The sequence below is a fragment of the Drosophila suzukii genome, chromosome 3 (assembly GCF_043229965.1).
Source record: "Drosophila suzukii chromosome 3, CBGP_Dsuzu_IsoJpt1.0, whole genome shotgun sequence".
Classification (NCBI taxonomy): domain Eukaryota; kingdom Metazoa; phylum Arthropoda; class Insecta; order Diptera; family Drosophilidae; genus Drosophila; species Drosophila suzukii.
Window position 1 is genome coordinate 82,677,660 of NC_092082.1, and position 25,951 is coordinate 82,703,610.

The 25,951-nt window shown below is 41.7% G+C and overlaps 4 protein-coding genes across 5 annotated transcripts; 1 reads left to right on the plus strand and 3 right to left on the minus strand.

Annotated features, from left to right (window-relative positions):
- Positions 1-6: 6 nt before the first annotated feature.
- LOC108020610 (hatching enzyme 1.2) lies at positions 7-1,069 on the minus strand. Its single transcript, XM_036817394.3, has 2 exons — positions 655-1,069; positions 7-608 (listed from the first exon to the last, which is right to left on the minus strand). Exons 1-2 carry the CDS (start codon positions 1,021-1,023, stop codon positions 114-116), a joined length of 864 nt encoding a protein of 287 aa, XP_036673289.3. The 5' UTR covers positions 1,024-1,069; the 3' UTR covers positions 7-113.
- A 398-nt stretch (positions 1,070-1,467) lies between these two features.
- Positions 1,468-2,648, minus strand: LOC108020611 (zinc metalloproteinase nas-4-like). Its single transcript, XM_017088960.4, has 2 exons — positions 2,320-2,648; positions 1,468-2,049 (listed from the first exon to the last, which is right to left on the minus strand). Exons 1-2 carry the CDS (start codon positions 2,611-2,613, stop codon positions 1,561-1,563), a joined length of 783 nt encoding a protein of 260 aa, XP_016944449.4. The 5' UTR covers positions 2,614-2,648; the 3' UTR covers positions 1,468-1,560.
- Positions 2,649-2,911: 263 nt separating this feature from the next.
- On the minus strand, positions 2,912-4,166 carry LOC108020647 (hatching enzyme 1.2). The gene is made up of 2 exons (XM_017089004.4): positions 3,742-4,166; positions 2,912-3,661 (listed from the first exon to the last, which is right to left on the minus strand). The coding sequence occupies exons 1-2, from the start codon at positions 4,132-4,134 to the stop codon at positions 3,167-3,169; spliced, it is 888 nt and encodes a 295-aa protein (XP_016944493.4). The 5' UTR covers positions 4,135-4,166; the 3' UTR covers positions 2,912-3,166.
- An 846-nt stretch (positions 4,167-5,012) lies between these two features.
- crb (cell polarity complex component crumbs) lies at positions 5,013-25,879 on the plus strand. Of its 2 annotated transcripts, XM_065865357.2 has the most exons (14): positions 5,013-5,858; positions 15,784-16,128; positions 16,841-17,833; positions 18,283-18,624; positions 19,379-19,911; positions 20,311-20,855; positions 20,915-21,020; positions 21,086-21,280; positions 21,342-22,113; positions 22,183-22,365; positions 22,425-24,188; positions 24,255-24,379; positions 24,446-24,859; positions 24,918-25,879. In XM_065865357.2, exons 1-14 carry the CDS (start codon positions 5,594-5,596, stop codon positions 25,146-25,148), a joined length of 6,813 nt encoding a protein of 2,270 aa, XP_065721429.2. In that variant the 5' UTR covers positions 5,013-5,593; the 3' UTR covers positions 25,149-25,879. The 2 variants fall into 2 exon arrangements, with proteins under 2 accessions (XP_065721429.2, XP_065721431.2); XM_065865359.2 differs by lacking the exon at positions 18,283-18,624.
- The last annotated feature ends 72 nt before the right edge of the window (positions 25,880-25,951 follow it).

Here is a 25,951-nt window from a genome sequence, read left to right on the forward strand (position 1 = left end):
TGAATGTGCTTTTTCTGTTCTGATATTTATTTTAAGAGCTTTAAATTGCCAATATTGATATGCATGAACTTACGATTTTTGTGTAACAAATCGAAAGCATAAAAAATTCTCATCTAAACCTGGCACTTGTACATGGCGTTGATCTTGCGCACATCTCCGGCAGAGAAACCCCTTCGTTGACCCATCTTCCTGGATTCGGATGTGTCGAGTAAAGCCTCCATTGTGGGCTGGCCATTCCTGGTGAAGCTGGTGGTCGAGTAGTGCATCACACTGCCGTAGTCGTACTCCACGCCGAAACCTGACTCCTGACTGGAACTGTACTTCCTGAAGTTCTTCATCTTCCCAGGCTTTACGTTGTCACTTATCACCCGGACATAGGAATCGCGCTCGTGGCGATTTTGCTCATGTAAAAATCCCAGGGCGTGCATCAGCTCGTGGATGGAGATACCGATTTGTTGCAGGCAGTTAGGCGACTGCAGATTCAACTTCTGACGGCCGCCCAAACGACCGAGGAAGCTCCAACAACCAGAGTTTTCACTTCCAATCACGATGTAGTCCTCCTCGGTGGTCCTGAGCTTAAAACGTATACAGGTCCTTGTGTGGAATTCCTGAAAGAGAGTTGTAGGCACACTAAGGACTTTTCTGAATCCTTACCTGAATCGCATGATTTATTTGTCTTAGCTCCTGGTCTGTGAAGGAACCTTGGATCTCGTATGGCACAACGCCTCCCGGCCAGCGGTAGCTCAGCTCTAAAATTCCATTCCTGTATCTCAATGGAATCAATATATCACCTTCAAAGTAGGCACCCAATTCCTCGGGGTTTTGCTGGAATTCCTTATTGTAAGTCTCGACCAATGCTTCTGGGGTTTTCACATCCGGGTTACCAAATATGTTGTCTCCTAGATCAGACAAGTCAATAATTTGCAAAGAGTCTATAGCCCCCCGGGGCATGGAATCTCCCCGAGAAATAATAAGTAAAACTAGGAAAAAGAGCAAACTGAGTTTTCTTTTTAACTTTTCCATGCTAGCAAATTGTTCTACTAGCTGGTCTACAGGTATTACATAGTCTCACCGATACATTCAGCAAGCCGCGTTCTTTATTTATAGAAACACTTAAGCATTCCGCTTTGTAAGTTGGAATTTTTACAGATAAGATTTGGATTTTCGTAATTAGTTTTTAATTATAGCCGGGTTGTGAGGCAAAACGTCGATTTTTTGGCACACAAGAACACTCAGGTTTTGAAAGCACTTTGAAATTTCATTTTAGCTGTCTAAAAGTATGCAACTATATAGTTTAAGCTCAAAAGTACAATTAATTCATTCAGAAAACCAATGTCATTTATTCACTGCATACTTTTAGACACCTAAAAATTATACATTAAAGTGATTTCAAATCCCTAGTGATTTTGTGGGGCACCACCGAATTAATTTACTTCAGTGAATGGGAATAAATTGTGAAAATAATAATATTTTTACTGTATTAATATTTATTCTGATGATGTCGGTCTATAAAGAAATTCATTAATCACCGATATTGTGTTACAAATTGTTCTCATTTCTTCAAGCATTGCAGTTGTACATAGCGTTGATCTTGCGCACATCTGCTGCGGAGAAACCATCCACTTGTCCCATATTCTTGACATCGGGAGTGTCTATCAATGCGATCAAAAAGTCGCCCGTGTAGTGCATCACACTGGTGTAGTCGTACTTCTCGCCGAAATCGGTCGAAACGCCGGGACCGAGCTTAACGTAATCAGGAGTATTAATTTGGGTTTTGTTTTTCACTATGACATATAAATCACGATCGGGGCGAGAATGTTCATGGCAGAAGCCCAATGCGTGCATCAGCTCGTGAATCGGAACACCGACTTTGTACAGACAGTCGGGTTTCTCCAGGTTCACCTCCAGGTTCACCTGCAGGTTCACCTCCTGGCGACCACCCACCCGTCCGATTTTGCTCCAACATCCACTATTTTCACTTTCAATCGAAATGTAGTCCTTTTCGGTGGTCCTAGGCTTAAAACGCACGCAGGTCCTGGTATGGAACTCCTTAAAGAGGTTGTACAATTTTAAATAATCAATAAGTTATTTTAATAATGTTATTATTTTAAAAATTGCATGATAAATATATAGATCTAGTTAACAAGGATTATAAAAAGTCGATATAAAAAAATTTTTTTTTGGTAATAGTTGGCTAGGCTTTTTTTTAAATTTGTCTGTCTCATTTGAAATATTAAAAAAAAAATCATAAACAAGTGTTTGTTTTTGGGACAAAAATCCAATGCAACCCCTTAATATGAATTTTTTTTAAGTCCTTACCTTAAAAGCATCTTCGATTATTTTCATATGGTTGGGTAAAAATATGCCATTGATTTCGTAGGGGACAACGCCTCCTGGCCATCGACGATTCAGGTCCAACACGCCATTACGCATATTGATACCGTTGGATCGGGGATTCCAGTCTGGGAGCACTATGTCACCTTCAAAGTAATTTCCCCGTTCCTCGGGGTTATGGGATTTCTTATTTAAGTCCATGGGCTTAAAATGTCCAAGAGTAATGCCCAAAATAACTAGGAGCAAGAACAAACTTGGTTTACTTTGCGACTTTTCCATTTTGTCAAGTTCTTTTACTACTGTGACTTCTAACCGGGCTCGCTGGCATTATATAGGCAGTCCCATCTAGCGTTCTACTTTATTAATAGAAGCACTTTTGCAATCCGTTTTGCAAGTAGGAATTTCTTCAGTTAAGATTTGTGTTTTGTAATTGGTTTTTTAAATTTAGCCACGTTATTAAGAAAACTACATATTTTTGCCGCTCGAAGATAAAAAACACTATAATTAATAATACAACAATATATTTAGAAACTGGTCTTTAAGTAATAACAAATATCTTTCGAGCTTAGACGAGTCGAAAGCCTTAGTTGCTAGCGCTCTAGTCATAAGTAAGCTCATAGTTTTAAACTTTTAGTTAGCTTTATATAAATAAATACAAAATATGATAACTTTCAGTAATTTATAATTGAATATTTAATGATCTTGATATGGTTCTGCCTGATATAGGATGTATTTTCTTTCAAACTCGAATACTTGTTCTGATATTCCAAATTCTGATGGTCTATGAATCCTCGATGTTTGTGAAGCAAATCGGGAGAATGTTTCTTTTTATCTAAACCTTGCACTTGTACATGGCGTTGATCTTGAGCACATCTCCGGCGGAGAATCCTCGTCGTTGACCCATCTGGCTGGCATCGGAGGAGGAGCGCAGCGCCCTCAGTGTGGGCTGGCCATTCCGGGTGAAGCTGGTGGCCGAGTAGTGCATCACACTGCCATAGTCGTACTCCACGCCGAATCCGGACTGTGTTTTGGAGCTGGACTTCTCAAAGTTGGCCATCATCGCAGGCTTAATGTTGGCACTCATCACCTGGACATAGGAATCGCGCTCGTGGCGATTCTGCTCGTGGAAAAAGCCCAGGGCGTGCATCAGCTCGTGGATCGGAGTGCCGTAGGTTCGCAGGCAGCTGGGCGACTGCAGGTTCACCTCCTGGCGACCACCCAAGCGTCCGATGCTGCTCCAACATCCGGTCTTTCCACTTCCAATCGATATGTAGTCCTTTTCGGTGGTCCTGGGCTTAAAACGCACACAGGTTCTGGTGTGGTATTCCTGGAAAAGATAAACAAATTATATATTTTTCACTATTATTAAATAACTACGTCATAACATGTCTTGTTTTTAAACCTTACATTAAAAGCATGATTGATATTTCCCAATTCCTGGCTTGTAAAGGGACCTTTGATCTCGTAAGGCACAACGCCGCCCGGCCAGCGGGAACTCAGCGCCAAAATGCCATTACGGGTACCATTGGATCTGGCATTCCTGTAGCTCAATGGGATCAATATGTCACCTTCGTGGTATGTGCCTAATTCCTCGGGGTTCTGCGACGACTCCTCATTGTGAGCCTCGACCAAAGCGCCAGTGGTTTCCACATCAGGATTTCCGAAGACAGTATCGCCCAGATCCGTCAGGTCAATCATTTCCTGAGAGTCCATATCCTCCAGGGGTATGAAATCTCCCAAAGAAACGCCTAGAATGACTAAAAACCAGAACAATGTGGATTTACTTTGCGAGTTCTCCATTTCGGCCAATTCTCCTACTGCTGTGATTACTAACCAGGCTTACTGACATTATATAGTCCCACCTAGACCTCCAAACACGTTGTCGTCGATTTTGTTTAACTTATGTGTTTCTGTTTATGCAGGGTTCTTTTTGAAACGATAAGTCGGCGCTTTGTAGGCGTTTACATTTACATTAAGCACGCACTTGTTATCCGCGTGCTTCTTGATTTATGGACTCATTTATGCACTCGACTTTGTAAATGGAATGCGGATTTTTGCAAGCTAAAAGTTGCGGTTTTCTTACATGCTTTTTGTTTCTAATCTAAAAAATTAATTTAAACAAAAATAAAATTAGGTCAGTGCATATAAAAATTTACAATTACAACTTACTGTCGGCATTGTTCATAGTCAGACATTCACCACGCTTTCAAACTTTGAATTTCTCCTCGGTTCTTGTCACCACTTAAGTGAGATAAGCATTTATGGCTTGTGTCCGCGCTATGAAAACATATTTTTAAAAAAGGTACTTCAAATAGTTTTGACAAAATAAAATAAGAAAAACTTAATATATTCATGACAAAAAATAAAATGAATTGCTATTAATTTCGTAGAAAAACATGTTCAAAATGATGTTACACAAATATATAACAAAAATATTTGAAATGTTTGAGCACATTTCTAAGGTACAAGGTTTATTATTTATATTAAATGGTACATGTCGGGTATTTAATGTTTTTATTCATTATAATTTGTATGGATAAAATCAACCAATTCGTCCCACTGTAAACTTGCGTTCGGCGAGCAATGTGACCGCACTATCGTCCCAAAACAACATGGCAAATTGGCGTCGTAAGAACTGGTCACACTAGACTATATATAAGCGGGCGAAACGGAAATCGGCGATTCAAACGGTCGAAAATTTATCTTGCCGGTCGGACGTGTTTTTTGTTGGTCGCTCCCGCTCGTAACGTTTTTTTCCCCCGTTTTGGCCAATGTGTGAGCGCGCGCGCGTGTGTGTGCTGCTTGCAGTTCAAAAGGGCAGCAACAACAACAGCACACCTCTCTTTTAAGCCAGGTCTTCTGAGCGCTCGAGAGTGTGTGTGTGTTTGTGAGCGTGATTTAGAATCGTGGCCTGGGAAGAAATGGCAAATTAGTTGGCTCAAAGCGGAATCTCTGTGCTCAATATTCAAATTCAGGCTAGAAAGTGTCGCGTGCGAAAGTGTGCAAATAATACAACTAGCGAAAAGAGAGATAAAACTTTAAAAAAAAACCTGTTCTAAGCCAAGTGCCGATTGCACGCGCGAGTGTGTGTGTGGATGTTTGTGTGGAGCAGAGAAGAAAAAAGGAGAGAGAAAAGGGAGAATGCAATTAACAACAACAAGCTCAATGAGTATTATTTGAATAGAAAAGTATAGTTGAAAAAGCCAAACGAAGCCCTTTCCAATACGAAGCCACGATTTGAGCCAACAAATCAGCGATCATGGCTATAATCGCGAATGCGTCACCGCCACAACAGCAACAACAGCCAAGGCAGCAACAAAAACAGCGGCTAACAACAACAACAACAACAAAGGCAGCAGCAGCCACAACAACAGCGGCGTCAGCAGAAACAACAACAACAGCTAGAAGTCGAGACCGCACGAAAAGCGCAGCTCAAATTACGTCGCATTTGCTCAAGCGCGCCATTTCAGTTTATTCGTCGCCTCAATGGATACCGCTCTTCATACTTATTTACTTAGCAACAGGTGAGAGAACCCAGAGAGAGCGAGAGAGATGCGATACAGAACCGAGGACATTCTGCTCTCCGCAGGGAGAGAACAATAGTCGGGGACACGGGAGCAATATCATGTTTACATGACTCTAAAATTACAGTGGAACTCCCACGCATTGAACTTTAATTCGAAAAAAAGTATAATCTACAGTATCCAAACTTTCAATTTTGGAATTCGTTTTAACCATAAAATGTAGAACTGAATAACTTGTTAAACTTTTTAAAAATTATTTTTATTATTTCCATCTGAGATAAACGAAACAAACTTATTAGAAAAGTTTGCATTAAATAAGTTTGACTGTAATTTAGTTATTTGCTGAGCCACATGCATTCTTCAGTTTGAACATTAAACATTTGCTGATGTTTCAAAAGCTTATAGTGAAAAACAAGAGCAACAGGTCACATGTGTGTGAGTGGGGGCATGTTGGTGTTTTTGGGGATACTTCCAAAGGAGAAATCATATTGGGTAAAAGGAACTTACATTTCCATTGATTTTGGGCATCCGAAAAACTTGTTCAACGGGTTTTCCTTCAAGAAGTGACTCATGAAGCTGGCATACCTGAAGTTGGATTGTGTTAATTATCCACTCATTTCTCACTTTTGATGATGTGTGTTCGGTCTTATCTTGCTAACAAAAGGAATGCTTAGAAATGTATTAGCACCGATTACGTATAAATTTATATTTAGTAATATGGTACCTATGCATACTTTGTAGTCGCTGGTAGTTAATCAAGTTAAAGTTACTTAACCACTTTATTTATGAAGAATTTAATAAAAGATGACTGTTTAGCGATTTTTTAACAACGTGACCAGTATTATATCCCATTTTTAACTTAGGCACTAAAATAAAATTTCTAAAATAAATGAAGCCGGAAACAACCAATTTCCAAGTATGCATTTTATGATTGAGGTATGATTTTTCGGTAATAACATCTTAATTGTTTGCATTTTCAAAACACAACTTTTCAATCTGTGAGACTTATCGCATAGTGATCATAATAATTGATTCACAACTGTTGCTGACTCATTATGTGTAATTATCTGTTACATATTGTCCGGGGCTTAGCATGGTCTGCCCCCTTTTTTCATCGGATTGTGCAAAAACGACCTCAAAAATTTGGTTTATTTATTTACAATCCGAGTTCCAACCCTACAACCGGCCAACCATCCGCCTGTTGTTGCTCGCAATCTTATCTTTTGGCCGGAAAGTGAGGTACAACAGTTGCAAAAGCGCGGCCAACTCAACGTCAGCAATACCGCAATTCCGTTGATAGGTTGATAAAGAAACACACAAAAAAGGGGCCAGAGATAGGGAAAGACTTTTCCAGCACCCATAGTAAAGAAAGCCCTGCAATGCACTTCGGAAACCAGTTTTTAAACAGCTTCCAGGTAAAAGTAAAGAATTTCTATCTTTAAATAAAAGTTGTAAATTGCTCTAGTTAATAATTAACTTTACATTCTATTTTAAGATTAGTCTAAAATTGTATTCCCATGAAAGATGTGGGGAACCCATAAAATGCAGGTAAAGAGAAAGGTTTTTCATCTTAGTGAGGAAAAACCCTGATATGCATCTAAGAAACTGGTTTCACAGCAGCTTCCATCATGAAATTCAGTATTCTTATACACTTTCAAAGTTTTTGGGGATTACCTTATACAAAGATAGAACGTTTTCTTTGAATTACTGTAATAACCAGAGTTAAGATCATGGGGCTTGGAAAGGGATTGTATTATAATGAAAATTCATTTATTGATGGAATATTAGTTTTTAAGGGGAATTAATAAATGGGTGCCGTCTTTATCGTTGTATGAATTGACTTTGCTTTATGATTGACAGGGAAAACCCACAAAAGAAAAAAAGAGACAATGAAGTTTTCCATCTCCATCTTCGGGAAATCCCTAAAATGCAACACAGCAACTGGTTTATAACAGCTTCCATCATAAAATCCAGACACCGACCAAGACGATCATCAGCGTCATCTTCACCTCGAGAGTGGTTTCTGTCTGGCTTTCCTTTGAATTTCCGCCCTAAACAGATATAATCCATCATTTTCGGGGGAAAAATCGCGGCGCAGGTACTCTGCACGCAGGAAAAGTGGAGGGAAAACACAAATGAACCAAAACTACCTGCATTGCGTTAACGATAACAACACGTGACCCCGCGAGTTTATGGAAATATACCAGTACATAGATGGAAATCGAGAATGTAAATTGTGTGCGGGACACACCCGCGTTCTCCGGTGTCCGGTGCTTTGCCCTGGGCAAGTGTTAAAGTGCAATCGTCCGTGACATGGGCCGTGGGCCATGTTCCGAGGGCCTACGCAACCGGCCGCGACCATTGCCTGACGTTGTCCATTAGTGCAAGTCGTTAGCCAGCCCTATAAAAATAGCCACAGTATAACTAAACAAGAACTGATTTGCCCCAGTCCCTAAAGGTTAGGGGGTCTTTAATACTCAGTACTTAATGGGAAGAGGAGCAGTGAGAGAAGTGGTAATAAATGACAGGATGATTTAAGACCCTGGATCTCAGGACCTATTACAGATAAAGTCAGAACATTTGGTATGAAGACTTTTCTAATTGTCGGCTTAGTCAAGGGCTTTTAAATTTTCAGGCTAAGCCTTTATACATCAAGAAAATCTGAAATGAAAGGGTTAATTTAAGTCGAGTCTTTTGTATGGTTCTTGAAACTTTTACGTTGCAACGTTGCCTGTTTTCAACGACTGCATCGATTAGCCAGACACCTTGGGAATTTACCAAAGTACAAAAAGAAATCACATATATGAGAAAATGAGGGAGAAAAAATACCAAACTCAAGAGACATTGCAGCTTTCGCTTTTACTTGATATGGTTTTCCAAAAAATTACGATGCAAACAAATGTTTAAAATTTGTGGGCGTTGTTCAATGCTGTCTGTTGGATTGTCTTTATCGCGGTGATCACGTAGTGCCGTTTTATCTATAGCTATTTGCATACGCAGCGTACTGCCAGCAACAACAAAATCCATTGTTAACATTGAGTCACACCAACAACGATACCATGGGCTTTAACGCACTGAAATCGGACACAAATTGTTTGGTAATTGAGGTGGGAAGTTACGGAACGGATGGGTTCTGAAGGCAATTAATGGGCTCAGAATGCGTGGTTTTAATATTTGTTTGTGACAATATTATTAGCATGGTGTTGTGGCCCAAACAAATAAAAAAGGCTCTGAACTAATTGTATACAATTCATATATGAAGTAAATAAAAAATTAAATGTTATGAGTTCAGATTTTGTATTAGGAAGTTTCAGGTTCTTGTACCTTTTAGGGTTAATTCTTCATTTGCATTCTACTGCACCTTCTTAAAGTGCATAGTCACTTCCTTATATGATTCCGTAAATATTTTCATAATTACTCATAGCCCTTAATTTGCTTTAAAAACCTTACCATAGTGCAACGCCCACATACTGCGTTTATTCTCCCAAAGTCTGTGTTTGCTCAGGCTGTGGGTTCTGTTGGTTCTTTGGGTTCTGGAGGTTCGTTCTGATGGTGGTGCTGCTCTTTGGGGACGGGACGCACCGGAAAAGATTCTCAGGCGTGTTTTCGGTTTTGTTTTATTCAACAGTTCATTGCTTTGTGCCAGTTTGTGAACTGGTCTGGGCCGCCCCTTTTTCCAGGCCCACAGAATTTGTACAAGGGCCGCCTTGTTGGCAACACACAGAAAGCGGCGGAACAACAACACACTGACTGCCACAAAACTGGTTCCCAGGCGCGCCTGCGCAGAAGCGGCTTAAAAAAAATGAAAAACAACGGCGCCAGGCGGGGGAGAGAAAAAGCGACTCTAATTTTTTGAGTGTGCTCCATTCTAGGCATTTATTTTTGGGAGTCTTCTCACTTTAGAGCCATTTTGCTGTTCCCAGAACCAAGATTTTAATGAATAAACGTTAACTGTTTGTACGTGAAGGCATATTCACACGGTGAAAAAAGTAAAGATATTACAAGTCTGAGGTTTTTACAGAAAGTCTAAAATTTGTAATACAAATTTCTAAATATCTTTAGGTTTTTTAAAACATTTAAACTAGTTATTTAAGAGAAGTTCAATTAGATCATGAACTGATTTCAAGCTCTTCTCATTGTTACTTTTATATCTTTGTCTTCTAACTTTTCCCATTCATTTTCACACTGATATCAAACCTTGATATATGCTTAGATATCATTATCATTATTTATATGGAGTTCGTGCCAATTTAATTTCATTAGCTTCTTTTTTCTTTTCGTGCCAATTTCATGAGAGCAACCTGAACCGTTGGATGTTGACGCACTCGAATTTTTTAGTGGGTGCGGGTTTTTTTTGTGCCCGTTAATCTGCAGCTTTCATGGGAAACGTTTATTTATGAAAACTAATTAGCTTCTGACCGCATGTATTGTTACCATATTGTATAATAGATGAGGTTTTATTTAAATATTTAAAAATATTTCCTCACCACAATTCCTGGAAGCCAAAGCGGAAATTAGTGTGGGAACGCATTTGTATCTCAGTTTCGTTTGATTCTTTCTTCCCGCCAACAAGGTGTTGGAACAAATGATCGCTCAGGGCTAAATATTCTTCGGGTCTAAAGTGCAGTCAGACATGAAAGAGCTGAAAACGTGTTAGTTATAGAATAGAGCGATGGACATGGGAACTAACTAATCTTGTGAAGAAACGCATTCAGAAAGCGCAACAAAGAATCATTTTCAACAGGGGTTTAACCACCTGAGAAGTGTTGGTATAGCCTATAGGAAAACTAGTATTATACCAAAGGGAATCCCTATCTTTGTTATACATTGGAGATATTTCTTAGACAAATATATTGTTATTTGCTATAATGAATGGATATACACATATGTATATCAAGGACAAACAAAAGTTTTAATAATGGAATGTCAAAAACCCACGTAGAATTCTTCCAAAATATAAATATTAATAGCGGAACCCAGTAATTAATATCCATATTTGGTGTTCAGTAATTAAATTTAGTTTCCCGCCATAAATTAGTTTTACTTTTTTAATTTCCTAAAATTTTGTTTAGTTAATTTAAAAAAAAAACAATAATATTAAAAACCTTGTTAAACCCGGTTTCATCTTCAAGATCATTTACCCATATATCATACATCACCAGTTCTCATGTTCATTGAACATCAAGGGCAATTAAGCCCTTCCGATAATCGCATTATCAACAAGCTATAATTAAATTTTAATCGCGACACGTTTTCACTTTTCCATTAATAGAGAAAAACCAACAGCCACCGAAAACTGAAAACGAAAACGCAACAACTAAAGTGCAATTAAAAAATTTCGAATTTAATTAGACAAAATAAATATTGTTGTTGCAGCCAACAAAATAAATACAGTAACGGAAAAAAGTAAAATCGGTCAAAAGTAATTTATGCAACTTCTGAACATCCGATAAGCAAAAAGAAAACAACAATAAACAATCGAGTGCAAAATGAAATTTTTCGTGGGCGTTTTGTTACACAAAAGCAATGAAAAAAGTAAAAAGTATTTAGAGCAAAAATTTAATTCAACAATACTAACGTGTTTTCGTGTGGGTTGCAAGTGAGGCAACATGGACACATATACACTTTTAACTGACTTAAAACAATTGAAGTATGACCAAAAGCAGAGAGTTGCCCGCATCAACGAAAAAACAGAATAGTTGCACAGGGAAAAATTTAGTTATTCTATATTATTAAAAAACAAATTGAAATCATTGTTTGCTAGTGTCTTTTAAACTTAATTTCTCTTTGTTTTCTTATTGGTATGATTATTAAATCTTAAAAATATTATTAAATTTTTGTTCTGTGTGGTTGAGGAAAGCCAAAAAAAAAGCAAAAAACAATCTCCGGCAACCGCTCAAGTTAGACCAGTTGGCAACGTGCAACCTGTTTTGTTGTGGCCAAACATTGGAACTGCAACTTGGGATAAGGGTTGGACCTCAGCATAAAGGGGGAGGTATTCCGCACCAAGTAACAAAAGCTATACCAGCAAAACCATATGGGGAAAGATTAAAAAAGATTCGAAAAAATCGAGCTTCTTTCACATGAGATACAATTTTATAAATGGTGACATTGGTTAACGATGTAAATATGAATAGTGTACACAGCTGGCATGGAAATAATAATACAAGTTGCTAAAGAATGTTAAAAATTATGGACAAATAATGTACAAGATTTTTGTATTGACAACCAAATGTTTAATTAAGACTATGTAAAGTTGAATCATATGAATTATTCAATGTTAATATGCTATTATCTATAATGACCAAATGATATATTGTTATATTTTTGTATTCCTAAATGTTTTTTTTTTACCTATGGGACTTTATAATCGCTGCTACCATTCTGACCTCTGCTGTGCGTAGACACTCCACGTTGGTATTGCACTTGGTGTTGCGTTTTTTGCATATGCTGACGCTGATTAGTCATACCAACAGAATGCAGTGCAAAATTCGAAATGCAAAATGCACGGGCAAAGCCAGAGGTAAAACCGATGCAAAGCGAGCTGAGCCAATTTGCATACATCTACTTATGTTGTGTTTTACACTGCAGGCAAGTGTTGCAATGGGTTGAATGTTTTTGCTAACTGGGTCTACGAGTGAGAGCCTCTCGTTTTGGCCAACTTGACGTGTGAATGTGGGCGGGACAGGAATTCGCATTGGGGTTGTACTTTCTTACCCGTTTCCGCAAAACTTTACGTGTATTTCGCGCACTGCTTTTTGCATAAATCACTTTTTTCTTACCTCTGGTAAATATCATGGGAAATGTGAAATGGGGGAACTTAAAATGAGTGATTATCTTGGAAGAGGATTGAAGATCCAGAGCGTTTTCTCTTTTAAATTGGTACAATAGATATAACAAAGTATAGGGGCCTAACAGTTTTTGAGGAAACTCCTTTAAAAAAGATAATTAACTTCACATTTAGTAGGTATAACGGAAATAGTGAAATTTTTACAAAAAACTTAGTGAGGTGCTGACACTATTTAATTAGCAAAAAAGCAAATATTTTTCGTTTGACTTTACTAAGTAAATAAATAATTTAAATAATGTCCCTTTTTCAAACTGCTGTTATTATTTAGTTGAATATTTCGTAATCACGGAACTGTTAAGGTACAAACCCATTATTATTATGTAAAATTTAAAACTCTTACAGTATACCCTTCATTTACATAGATTAAGTCAGAAATTTCCATAATACTTAAATTTCCAAAAATAGTTTAGGATCTCAAAGCAGTCACAATAATACTTTAAAGATCATCTTAGGTCTTGGCCATTGGCCACGCCCCTGCCTAAGAACCGGCACAAAACAATCTTTGTCCCCGAAAAACTCCAAGCGCGACATCATTAAAAGCTTAAAAAGCATTTCCAGCAGAACGCTCACTTTTGACAAAAGACGAAAGAAACTATTAAACTGTTTATGGCACCGCTAAAAAGAATTCTCCAGCTCTCTGGAGCAGAATTAAAACAGAGTTTTGCAGTTCCAGTTCGAAGCCAAAGTCGAGTCATTCTTGACTGAAATAAAAATAATAAACAGAAAACCGAACAAACGGCAAAAATACATAAAAGAGAGAAATAGAATTCTTGTCGGTGCTTATGATTATGAAATTTCCGTTCCATTTGCTTACGGCCAATCTCAGAAGTCCATGCTAAGATTATATAAAAGCGCATGGCAAGCCAATAAATCAGGTTATATAGGTATTTATATGGTGGTACAGAATAAAAAATCAACTTTAATAAGGGAAATCTACAAAATCTACTTAGTATTCTTTAGTTTTAAATATAAAGTATGCATGCATTCCAATTTTTAATATCATATTATTTTCTTTTTTGAAAGATATCACATATTAGTATACAAAAGACGCTTGATTCCTTTTAATCTTGAAAATGTTAGTTTTTCTCGGTGTACGTGTGTGTTGTTTTTAATAGCATTTCTGCCGTTTAACTTTTGAATACTTTTCTGCATAGTTTCGTACGTGAGTATAATATAATTATGAGCTACTTGGCTGGCGACTTATTTACTTGCTCACTGACTACACCTTGGCTGCCCCCTGCCACTCCCCTTTCTCACCTGGCACACATAATCACAGAAATGACAGCCCAACCGTACTGTCAATGCAAATAGCAAATCGCCTTTAAATACGAAATAAAATGTTTGAGAAGACCGCTTAAAAACAGAGGCGGCAAAATCGATGGCCTCATAAAGTATTGTATTTTGCTGTCCGTTGTTTTAACATCGTTCGGGTTCCGTCGAGGTCCCCCAAGCGCTTTCTAAGCTCGTGGCAGCCATGGGTCAGGGCAGCCCAAAGGGCACAGCGGACCACAGACGGGTTCACCGGAGTTAGGAGGTGCTAAAACGATTGCTTCTCTGTGTGGGGAAGTGCAAAAAAAAGTACACATGTGCCAACTTTATTGACAAGAAAACAGATATGTACGTACATTTTGTTTTTGGTAATAAACCTTAAGTTGGACAGTGCCATTGAAATGACAATGGTCTTTCTATGTTTTTGAAAGACACCCACTTGTTAAATCGGAATAACCAATAATACAAATGACATGTGCAATAATATTATTAACCCTAATGGACTTTTAAATGCTGAAAAAATATCTTATAAATTAAGAAGTAATAAGATTGTTATAAGAAAAGCGATGGTCATAAAAATAGGATATTCCATTTCCTGTAAACACCTTCCTTATTTTACATCCATCAAATATCTAATTTACATGAATATTGCCCATAAATTGGATTAATGTGCAAAAACCCAAGTTTCCCTTTTTTTTATTCCCATTTCCTTTCGCTAATAACTTTTTCCTGTGCCACTTTCTTTCCGTTTTTAGATTTTTGTAGGGTTTTTTCGTTTGATCTGTAGACTATTGAAGGAAACCAACTTATGAACATGCAAGCCTGTTTATTTTTTATGTACATATGGTACATTCATAGTTGGGTTTTTGCAAATCTTAACGCCTTGTGCACTCCAATCAGTCCAAGAAAGCTAGTTAATTTCGCTTTGCTATCTTTTCGTTTTTGTTTGTTGAAAACGTTGAAGAAAACCACTTGAAGTCATGGAGTTATGGAGTCTTTTGGTCTGCGGCTGCTGTTTTTTCTACTTTTGCTTCGGGAATTGATTCTGCGCTTTGGTGATCAGCGCAAATGAAAGTTGAAGAGATGGGGGCCTTTTAACTGATTACCATTTAAGTGGCATGTGCCACGGCAACTCGTCTAATTTGGTCAATGCTACTCGAAAGACAAAACACTTTCTTAGCTGGAGAGCAATGGAAAAAAAGAGGCGGCGAAAATGAAAATGCTGAAATAAACAGCACTGGGAAAATGTAAGCCAAAGTAAACCAATTGGCCATTTGCCGTGTGCCAAATACGCGAAATGAGGAAGTCTACTACGGTTACAAATGCGTTGGCCAAATGCGAATGAAATGCGATTAGTTAAATGAGAGCCCGACTTGGCCCGAACCGACCTGGCCTTGTCATGCTTTTATTTCATTCATTTCACCCATCAGTCTGTTGCATTCAGCGAAAAATTACACTGGATTACTTCAACTTTCCGGTTTTAATAAACTTTCATTTTAGGTTTTAGAAAATAAAAAATGTTTATAAGTTAAGAGTGATAATTTTTCTTAGGATGGTTGAAAAATATTTTTTAAAGATTCATACACTTGTTATATATGAATTTCGCTAAGCATTGATTCTTAGTTTTAGATGGGTAGCTTTATTTATATCAATTTTTGGAATCCATTCTTAAATACATTACATTTTAGTAACAATTTATTACTATTAATTCTTGGATTTTATAAACCTTTTGGTATTTCCAAAGATTTTTCTTCAAGTGCAAGTCTTAATCCCACTAACCCTGGCAATCTTGATCTTCTCCTGCAGATGTCGCCTCAGTGGCGGTGCCGACGAAGGAGGCGTACTTTAATGGCTCCACTTACCTCCGCCTGACCACGCCGATGCCCATTTGGGACCACTCGGCGATTAGTTTCCGCTCGTGCCGCGGAGGGGAGATCCTCGCCCAGCAGTACAACAAGAACTCCATCGTAATCTCAGTGCTCAATGACTTTCTGCAAATTTCCCTGGCGGGACCGGCGGTCCATGGGCCCAACAACCGACTGGATGTCAAGTTGCCCTACCAACTGCTGGACAACCGCTGGCACACGCTGCAGTTCAAGTACGAGTACGGAAATCTCTACCTGCATGTGGATCGTGCGGCAAGCATATTTGGTGAGTAACCATCCCAGTTCCCTAACCCAGTATGTCCCCAATTGGATTCCTAGCGGAATGAGAACCCCTCTAGAACCCACCCAATCGGGTCAACCGTGGACAATCGTGAAATGAGGCAGAGCACATAGGAGTGAATCACATCACGAGGGTTAAGCAATGCAATTGTGTCGGCTAAAAGGAAAGGGGAACGGGTAATGATGAACTCATTCGGAAAATCAATTAAACAATAGTGAAGAATACGTGCGGAGAGCTTATAATTAGAGGAAATAGGTTCTGAATAGATAAACAAATAAAGTAATTTAATAGAATTAAGTGTTTACTCGAATGCAATAAGTTCAGTAAGCGTTGAATTAGAAAATGGCTTACTCGATTTAAAAGCTTAATATATATTTAAAGTGGACTCAACGCGGAAGGCATAACAATGGGATTAGTATCATCAGTAATTTAGATAACGGAAACAAAAGAAGCTAGTTCCAAAAGAATACATTAAAAATGAATTAAGAGCCAAAAGCTTCTTAAGATAAATTTTTACAAAAAATAACTAACAATGAAAAAAGTCATTATTAGGAAAGAAAACGTGAATTTTACAAAAAAAATAATACTTTGTTTTTAAAAGTTGGAACCCAAAGTATGTACTTCTTCTATTTAAATTAACACACCTTTTTATATGATTTTAAAACTAATAAATATTTTTTCTGAATTTCCTCCCCAGCCAACTCCACGTACAACAGTCAGTTCCTGACGAACCAGGACATCGGCTACAAGGATGCTATCTTGATACTGGGCAACTCCTTCTCCGGCTGTCTTCTGGACGGACCAGGTCTGCAGTTCGTGAACAACTCCACGGTACAGAATGTGGTCTTCGGCGTCTGCCCACTGACTCCGGGTCCCTGCAGCGATCACGACCTGTTCACCCGACTGCCGGACAACTATTGCCTGAATGATCCCTGCATGGGCCATGGAACCTGCTCGTCCAGTCCCGAGGGCTACGAATGTCGGTGCACGGCCCGTTATTCGGGAAAGAATTGCCAGAAGGACAATGGATCACCGTGTGCCAAGAATCCGTGTGAGAACGGTGGCTCCTGCTTGGAGAACTCTCGCGGAGATTACCAGTGCTTCTGCGATCCCAACCACAGTGGTCAGCACTGCGAGACGGAGGTGAATATTCACCCACTCTGCCAGACAAATCCCTGCCTGAACAATGGAGCCTGCGTGGTCCTTGGAGGAAGTGGAGCCCTGGCCTGCGAGTGTCCCAAGGGATATGCGGGTGCGAGGTGTGAGGTGGACACGGATGAGTGTGCGTCACAGCCGTGCCAGAATAATGGGAGCTGCATTGATAGGATTAATGGATTTAGCTGCGACTGCAGCGGCACCGGCTACTCGGGTGCCTTCTGCCAAACGAATGTGGATGAGTGCGACAAGAACCCGTGCCTGAATGGCGGCAGATGCTTTGATACCTATGGATGGTACACCTGCCAGTGTCTGGATGGCTGGGGAGGTGAGATTTGCGATCGACCCATGACCTGTCAGACGCAGCAGTGTCTGAATGGAGGAACCTGCCTGGACAAGGCCATCGGCTTCCAGTGCCTCTGTCCGCCGGAGTACACCGGGGAACTGTGCCAAATTGCACCCAGTTGCGCCCAGCAGTGTCCCATCGACTCGGAGTGCGTCGGCGGCAAGTGCGTGTGTAAGCCAGGCTCATCGGGTGAGTTGCAGTTCCAATCTTTTATGGTTTAGGGGATAGCATGGACATTGCATGACATTTACACATTATTTTTGATACGCTTACTTTGGGTTTAATGGCCTTGGTTTCCTTTATATTTAATTTTAAACTAATTGGGAAACATAAGCTTCCGATTTGGAGCCGCTGACTCCTCTGGAGCTGGACCTACTCGACTCCACGCTGTGCCCCAGCGAAAAGAAGAAGCGCTACATATCGCCCGAGTGGCTCAAACGCAAGCGTTGTGAGCTAAAACTAAGTAGGTCGTCGGAATTGAGGAGTACCTAGCTAAAAAAAAGGGTTTTAAGATCATTATCATCTGCTTATTTGATAATACACCGTCATTATCCACACTAACTGTATATATAGTACCCTATTTAATCGCTATAACCTAATGCCTCAATCTTATATTGTACAATGGGTGTTAAACGTAGGACCCATTGGTCACTGCCTGCCAACAACAACCACACCGACACCAGAACAAGAGCCAACAACAACGACAAGAATCACAGCAAACCCTATCCCAGCTAGTCCAAACACCCTAACAACAACAACCACCACCAAGATACCACCAATAACAACAGTTCGAGCAACGGTGGCAACAACCACGGCTAGCAAAAGACCACAACAACAACATCAACATCAACTGCAATCCAATCCGAACACCCAACGCTCGGCCTCCCTGAATGCATGTCCCCAAGAAAACTGCTTGAACGGTGGCACCTGCCTGGGCTATAGTGGCAATTATACCTGTACTTGTGCTAGTGGATACACAGGTTTGGCATACATATCCGTGGTCCGGGGTTGTCCTAAAAGAGTGCATGCCGATTACGAGGAGATCCACTTAAATGAGTTTTATTTGCATGCGGTTAATGGCCCTTGAAGTTGTTCGGCTTAAATTGATATTGATTGAGACTAGAGTCCTGCCTGAATCCACTTTATAAGTAGAGATATAGATATGACTTTTTGTTATGTAGTTAAATAAAATAGGTCAAATGATTAGGCAAAATTTAAGCATGGAACAGTTAACAAAAGCGTTGGAGTTAACAAATCTAGATAAATTCATTTATTCTCCACTTATCTTTATTTTTGTGCGCAGATTCTTAGCTTTAATACATACAAAGATATATATTTAAGATATGATAATATTTGATAAATATAAACAGCCATAAAGCCTTCATAACTTTTTAAAATTGATATAATTTTAATCTAATCTGAAATAATATTTATAATCTCTTACGAGTACTTGACATATTTTATTTGGCTCTGTTTAAATAGTTATTTTTTATGTATACTACGGATTCACCCAAGACTCTAGTTTAAATCTAATGTATTGTAGAAACTTTTAGTGCAACCCCTGATAGACTAACTGTAAATATGTAGAAAAGTAGATCTAGGAAAACAATTGATAATTGGTAAACACTTGAATATATCTCTACAATAATCAAATATATATTTTTTAAAGTAAAGTATTTTAAAATTTAACTTATTTAATGTACAATATATACTAATCTTTTTAAATATTCCCAGGTTACAACTGTCAAACGAGCACGGGCGATGGAGCGTCTGCTTTGGCCCTGACCCCCATTAACTGTAATGCCACCAATGGCAAGTGCCTGAATGGAGGCACTTGCTCCATGAACGGAACCCACTGTTACTGTGCCGTGGGCTACTCTGGAGATCGTTGCGAGAAGGCCGAGAGCTGCTCCCCACTTAACTGCCAGGAACCGATGGTATGTGTCCAGAACCAGTGCCTCTGCCCGGAGAACAAGGTGTGCAACCAGTGCGCCACTCAACCCTGCCAGAATGGAGGTGAATGTGTGGATCTACCAAATGGAGATTACGAGTGCAAGTGCACGCGAGGATGGACTGGTCGAACTTGTGGCAACGACGTGGACGAATGCACCCTGCATCCAAAGATCTGCGGCAATGGCATCTGCAAGAACGAGAAGGGATCGTACAAGTGCTATTGCACACCCGGATTCACCGGTGTCCACTGCGATTCGGATGTGGACGAGTGTCTCAGCTTTCCCTGCCTCAACGGCGCCACGTGCCACAACAAGGTAGGTAGAGGGCAGTCGGATTCGGATCCGAATCTGCCTTTTGGTAAATGAACGTTTGTCTGTTACTAAAGTGTAATTAGTTGTTTTTCTTTAAATTTGGAAAGCATCGGATATTGAGACAAGTGAGTGATGGTTGTCAGTTGGCTAGGATATCCAGATCCTTCTTTATTCTAGACACCATGATCCCAAATAATATGTAGATTGCTCGTTGAAAAAATTAATTAGCAAGATCCTGGTATATACATTTTAATTAAAAGAACTAACGTCCTTATAAAACGCCAATGATTTCTTTGTCTTATGTAAAAAACCCTTTAGCTTTAAATAATTAATATATGATAAATTTTATTATAGTATTGAAAACCTCATTTTAAAAGCGCCTACATAATTATTTTTACGCAGATCAATGCCTACGAATGCGTTTGCCAGCCAGGATACGAGGGCGAGAACTGCGAAGTGGACATCGATGAGTGCGGCAGTAATCCCTGCTCGAACGGCTCCACCTGCATCGACAAGATCAACAACTTCACCTGCAACTGCATCCCGGGGATGACGGGTCGCATCTGTGACATCGACATAGACGACTGTGTGGGAGATCCCTGTCTGAATGGAGGCCAGTGCATCGATCAATTGGGTGGTTTCCGGTGTGATTGCAGTGGCACAGGTTACGAGGGAGAGAATTGTGAGCTGAACATCGACGAATGCCTCTCGAATCCCTGTACGAATGGAGCCAAGTGTCTGGATAAGGTGAAGGACTACTTCTGCGATTGCCACAGGGGCTACAAGGGCAAGAATTGCGAGGAGGACATTAACGAGTGCGAGAGTAATCCCTGCCAGTACAATGGAAACTGTCTGGAGCGTTCCAACATGACGCTCTACCAGATGAGCCGGATCACGGATCTGCCTAAGGTGTTTAGTCAGCCCTTCACCTTTGAGAATGCCAGCGGGTGAGTTATATAGAGTTTAATCCAACCCGATTCATAGACTAATCTCATTTAATCCCTAGATATGAGTGCGTCTGTGTGCCAGGTATTATTGGCAAAAACTGTGAGATCAACATAAACGAATGCGATAGCAATCCTTGTAGCAAACATGGAAGCTGCAATGACGGGGTAAGTGATGGGGTAGATCTAACATGAACCTTCAGATATAATCTTCACCTTGTTTTTCTCTACAGATTGGCACCTATACCTGCGAGTGTGAACCTGGTTTCGAGGGCACCCACTGCGAGATCAACATAGATGAGTGCGATCGGTATAATCCTTGCCAGAGAGGAACTTGTTATGACCAGATAGATGATTACGACTGCGACTGTGATGCGAACTATGGAGGAAAGAATTGTTCTGTTCTTCTTAAGGGATGTGAAGAAAATGTATGTAACTTAGGCTTGTTTTATCTTTATAGATAGGTCCTATTCAAATTTTTCTTTGCAGCCTTGTTTAAATGGCGGTGCCTGCCTGCCGTACCTGGTCAACGAGGTAACCCACCTGTATAACTGCACCTGTGAGAACGGTTTCCAGGGTGATAAATGCGAGAAGACCACTACCCTTTCTATGGTGGCCACCAGTTTGATTTCGGTGACCACGGAACGGGAGGAGGGCTACGACATTAATCTGCAATTTAGGACCACTCTGCCAAATGGTGTCCTGGCCTTTGGAACCACGGGCGAAAAGAATGAGCCAGTTAGTTATATTCTGGAGCTGATCAATGGACGACTGAATCTCCATTCTTCGCTACTGAACAAGTGGGAGGGTGTCTTCATTGGATCGAAGCTGAACGATAGCAACTGGCACAAGGTGTTTGTGGCCATCAACACTTCGCATTTAGTGCTTTCGGCTAACGATGAACAGGCCATCTTTCCGGTGGGCTCTTATGAGACGGCCAACAACAGTCAGCCCTCGTTCCCACGGACCTATCTGGGCGGCACCATTCCCAATCTGAAGTCCTATCTGCGCCACCTCACTCACCAGCCATCAGCCTTCGTGGGCTGCATGCAGGACATCATGGTCAATGGAAAATGGATCTTTCCCGATGAACAGAGTGCTAATGTAAGCTATACAAAACTGGAGAATGTTCAGAGCGGATGTCCACGCACGGAGCAATGCAAACCAAATCCCTGCCATTCGAATGGGGAGTGCACGGATCTGTGGCACACATTCGCCTGCCACTGTCCCAGACCCTTCTTCGGGCACACCTGTCAGCATAGTAAGCAGTCTTGAATGGAGTTAAATGGTTATCCTGATCCTAAAACATTTAAATTTTCTTTTATTTCAGACATGACTGCAGCCACCTTTGGCCACGAGAACACCACGCACTCGGCTGTGATTGTGGAGACAACGGATGTGGCCAGGCGGGCCATTCGTTCTATCCTGGACATTTCCATGTTCATCCGAACCCGCGAGCCCACTGGTCAAGTCTTCTACTTGGGAACCGACCCGCGAAAGGCACCCACTAAAAGTTAGTAAAATGTAATCATAATTAGGATCATACTAAAACCGCTTATTGTACTTCCACAGATATTGGCGACTCGTATGTGGCGGCCAAACTGCATGGTGGCGAGTTACTGGTGAAGATGCAATTTAGTGGTACTCCGGAGGCCTACACCGTCGGTGGCCAGAAGCTGGACAACGGTTACAACCACCTGATCGAGGTGGTGCGCAACCAGACGCTCGTGCAGGTCAAGCTCAATGGCACCGAGTACTTCCGCAAGACGCTGTCGACGACGGGTCTGCTGGACGCACAGGTGCTCTACTTGGGCGGACCTGCACCCACACGCGAGTCTCTTCTGGGAGCGACCACGGAGCCGGGTTTGGCGGCAGTACCGGGAGCAGGAGTACCCATCGAGGACACCACGGTACCCAAGGAGGCGGACGACAGCAGGGACTACTTTAAGGGCATTATTCAGGACGTGAAGGTTAGCAATGGCTCGCTCAACTTGATTGTGGAGATGTATTCGCTGAACGTCACGGACGTCCAAGTGAATGCGAAGCCACTGGGAGCCGTGACCATTGATCGCGCCTCAGTGTTGCCCGGCGAGGTGTCAGATGACCTGTGCCGAAAGAATCCCTGCCGCCACAACGCCGAGTGCAGGAACACATGGAACGACTACAGCTGCAAGTGCCCCAATGGCTACAAGGGCAAGGATTGCCAGGAAATCGAGTTCTGCCAACTGGTCACCTGTCCGGGCCAGAGCGTGTGCCAAAATCTGGACGATGGCTACGAGTGTCTGACCAACATCACGTTTACGGGTCAGGAACGCTCCCCGCTGGCTTTCTTCTACTTCCAAGAGCCACCGCCAGAGGAGATCGTGGGTGAAGCGGCTCCTAAGCAGACCCTTAAGCCGGTCATCGATATAGCCTTCCGCACACGTGCTGGCGGAACTTTGCTGTACATCGACAATGTCGACGGATTCTTTGAGATTGGTGTGAACGGAGGTCGAGTGACCATCACCTGGAAGCTCAGCGCCTTACATTTCGGCGAGTCCGCTCGCTTCGAAAAGGAGAACACGGATGGAGAGTGGAGCCGCATTTACCTGAGGGCACACAATGGCAAACTAGAGGGCGGCTGGAAGGGCTGGGAATCGATGGTGGATCCGGCACCAGCCTTCTCCACGGACATTGACCAAGCGGCCTTCCAGTCGCTGATCGCCTCCAGCACTCAGGTTTATCTGGGTGGCATGCCGGAATCCCGGCAAGCTCGAGGATCCACTCTGTCCGCCCAGCAGGGCTCCCAGTTCAAGGGTTGTGTGGGCGAGGCGAGGGTGGGTGATCTCCTGCTGCCCTACTTCTCCAATGTCGAGCTATATCCGCGCACCGAAAATGTTTCAGTGCAGCTAAAGGCCCAATTCCGACTGAACACAACGCGTCCGGAGGAGGGCTGCATCCTGTGCTTCCAGTCGGACTGCAAGAACGCCGGCTTCTGCCAGGCACCGTCTGATGAGTACGCCTGCACCTGTCAGGCTGGATTTGAGGGCGATGATTGCGGCACGGACATCGACGAATGCCTGAACACGGAGTGCATGAACAATGGAACCTGCATCAACCAGGTGGCGGCCTTCTATTGCGAGTGCCAGCCAGGATTCGAGGGTCAGCACTGCGAGCAAAACATTGACGAGTGTGCGGATCAGCCCTGCCACAATGGTGGCAACTGCACGGATCTGATCGCCGCGTACTTGTGCGACTGCCCGGAGGATTACACTGGTCCCCAGTGCGATGTGCTCAAGCAGATGACTTGCGAGAACGAGCCGTGCAGGAACGGATCCACCTGCCAGAATGGATTTAGTAAGTTTAAGTTACTATGTTGTCATGATTAAAGATTACTAATCCTTGTATTTTATCTTCGTACAGATGCTTCGACTGGCAACAACTTCACCTGCACCTGCGTTCCCGGTTTCGAGGGCCCACTTTGCGATATTCCCTTCTGTGAACTGACGCCCTGCGATAATGGTGGCCTCTGTCTGACCACAGGAGTGGTAAGTACCCTAGAATTGGAAACCCTTGTGGAGTATTTACTTAACCAAACACATTCCCCTTCTCAGGCTCCCATGTGCAAGTGCAGCCTTGGTTACACAGGTCGTCTGTGCGAGCAGGACATCAACGAATGCGAATCGAATCCCTGCCAGAATGGAGGCCAGTGCAAGGATCTCGTGGGCAGGTACGAGTGCGAATGCCAAGGCACCGGATTCGAGGGCGTTCGCTGCGAAAACGACATCGACGAGTGCAGCTTGGACGGCGATTATTGCGGCGGATTGGGTCGGTGCTTCAACAAGCCCGGTTCCTTCCAGTGCATCTGCCAGAAGCCCTATTGCGGCGCCTATTGCAACTTCACGGATCCCTGCAACGCCACGGATCTCTGTTCCAACGGCGGTCGCTGCGTGGAGTCCTGTGGCGCCAAGCCAGACTACTACTGCGAGTGCACGGAAGGATTCGCGGGCAAGAACTGCACGGCACCGGTGAGTTAGAGATCAAATAGAATTGTAAACAGCAGATAATAGCATATGTCCATTTCAGATCACGGCCAAGGAGGATGGACCCTCGACGACAGACATCGCCATCATTGTTATTCCCGTCGTGGTGGTGCTGCTGCTCATCGCGGGAGCCCTGCTGGGCACCTTCCTGGTAATGGCCAGAAACAAGCGGGCCACCAGGGGCACCTACAGCCCCAGCGCCCAGGAGTACTGCAACCCGAGGCTGGAAATGGACAACGTGCTGAAACCACCGCCGGAAGAGCGACTTATTTAGTTTTCAGTTTTGAGTTTTGAGCAAGAGCGACGATTAGCAAAGCAAACAAAAGATATTTTTAAATCCGCCCATATACACCTAGCTGTAGGAGTAACGCAATGTTTTGTACTAAGTTCGCCCCTAGTTACGGTTTAAATCTTAAGGTGCTCAAAGCAACAGCAGCAGTAGCAGCAGCAGCCAGGCTTCCACCTCGACTCGCCCCCGAATCCCTGCCTACGCTTTAGTTAGTTAATAATGCCGTTGTCTATTTATTCTAGTAGTTTAGATGACAGACGTACCGCCCTATAGTCGTTATGTAGTTACGTTCCGATAGTTTAGATCCAGTATTCGATTTCTCGTATATGTAATCCTAAAGCTGCGAACAAAGTTGAGCTCCGACACCGATTCACCCCCTCCACATTCCGCAGGGAAGCCCTTCAAATATGTATTGTACGAGTATTTTTGTAAATAGGATTGTTTGCCGACTCTTAAACTAAATTAGCTGAGCTATATACGATATCAAAAAACCGAAAATCCTATATGCCTATATATACGCGAGTATATATATCAGTAAATGTGGCCTTATAACAAAAAAATGCATAGTAACGAAAAGCAATGACAACCAGAAAGAACTTGAGAAACTATTGATTAAGTAAATCAAATAAAAGACATATTTTGCTCTAGAATTTCTAAGCGTAAACTTAAGAGACTGTACTATATAATAAATATTAAATATTTCGACTTTTTTCCAATTGATTGTCCAGTTATTTGGCATTTGAATATCAGGCTTACCCAGTTAAAGCCACCCCGTAGATAGCAATAAA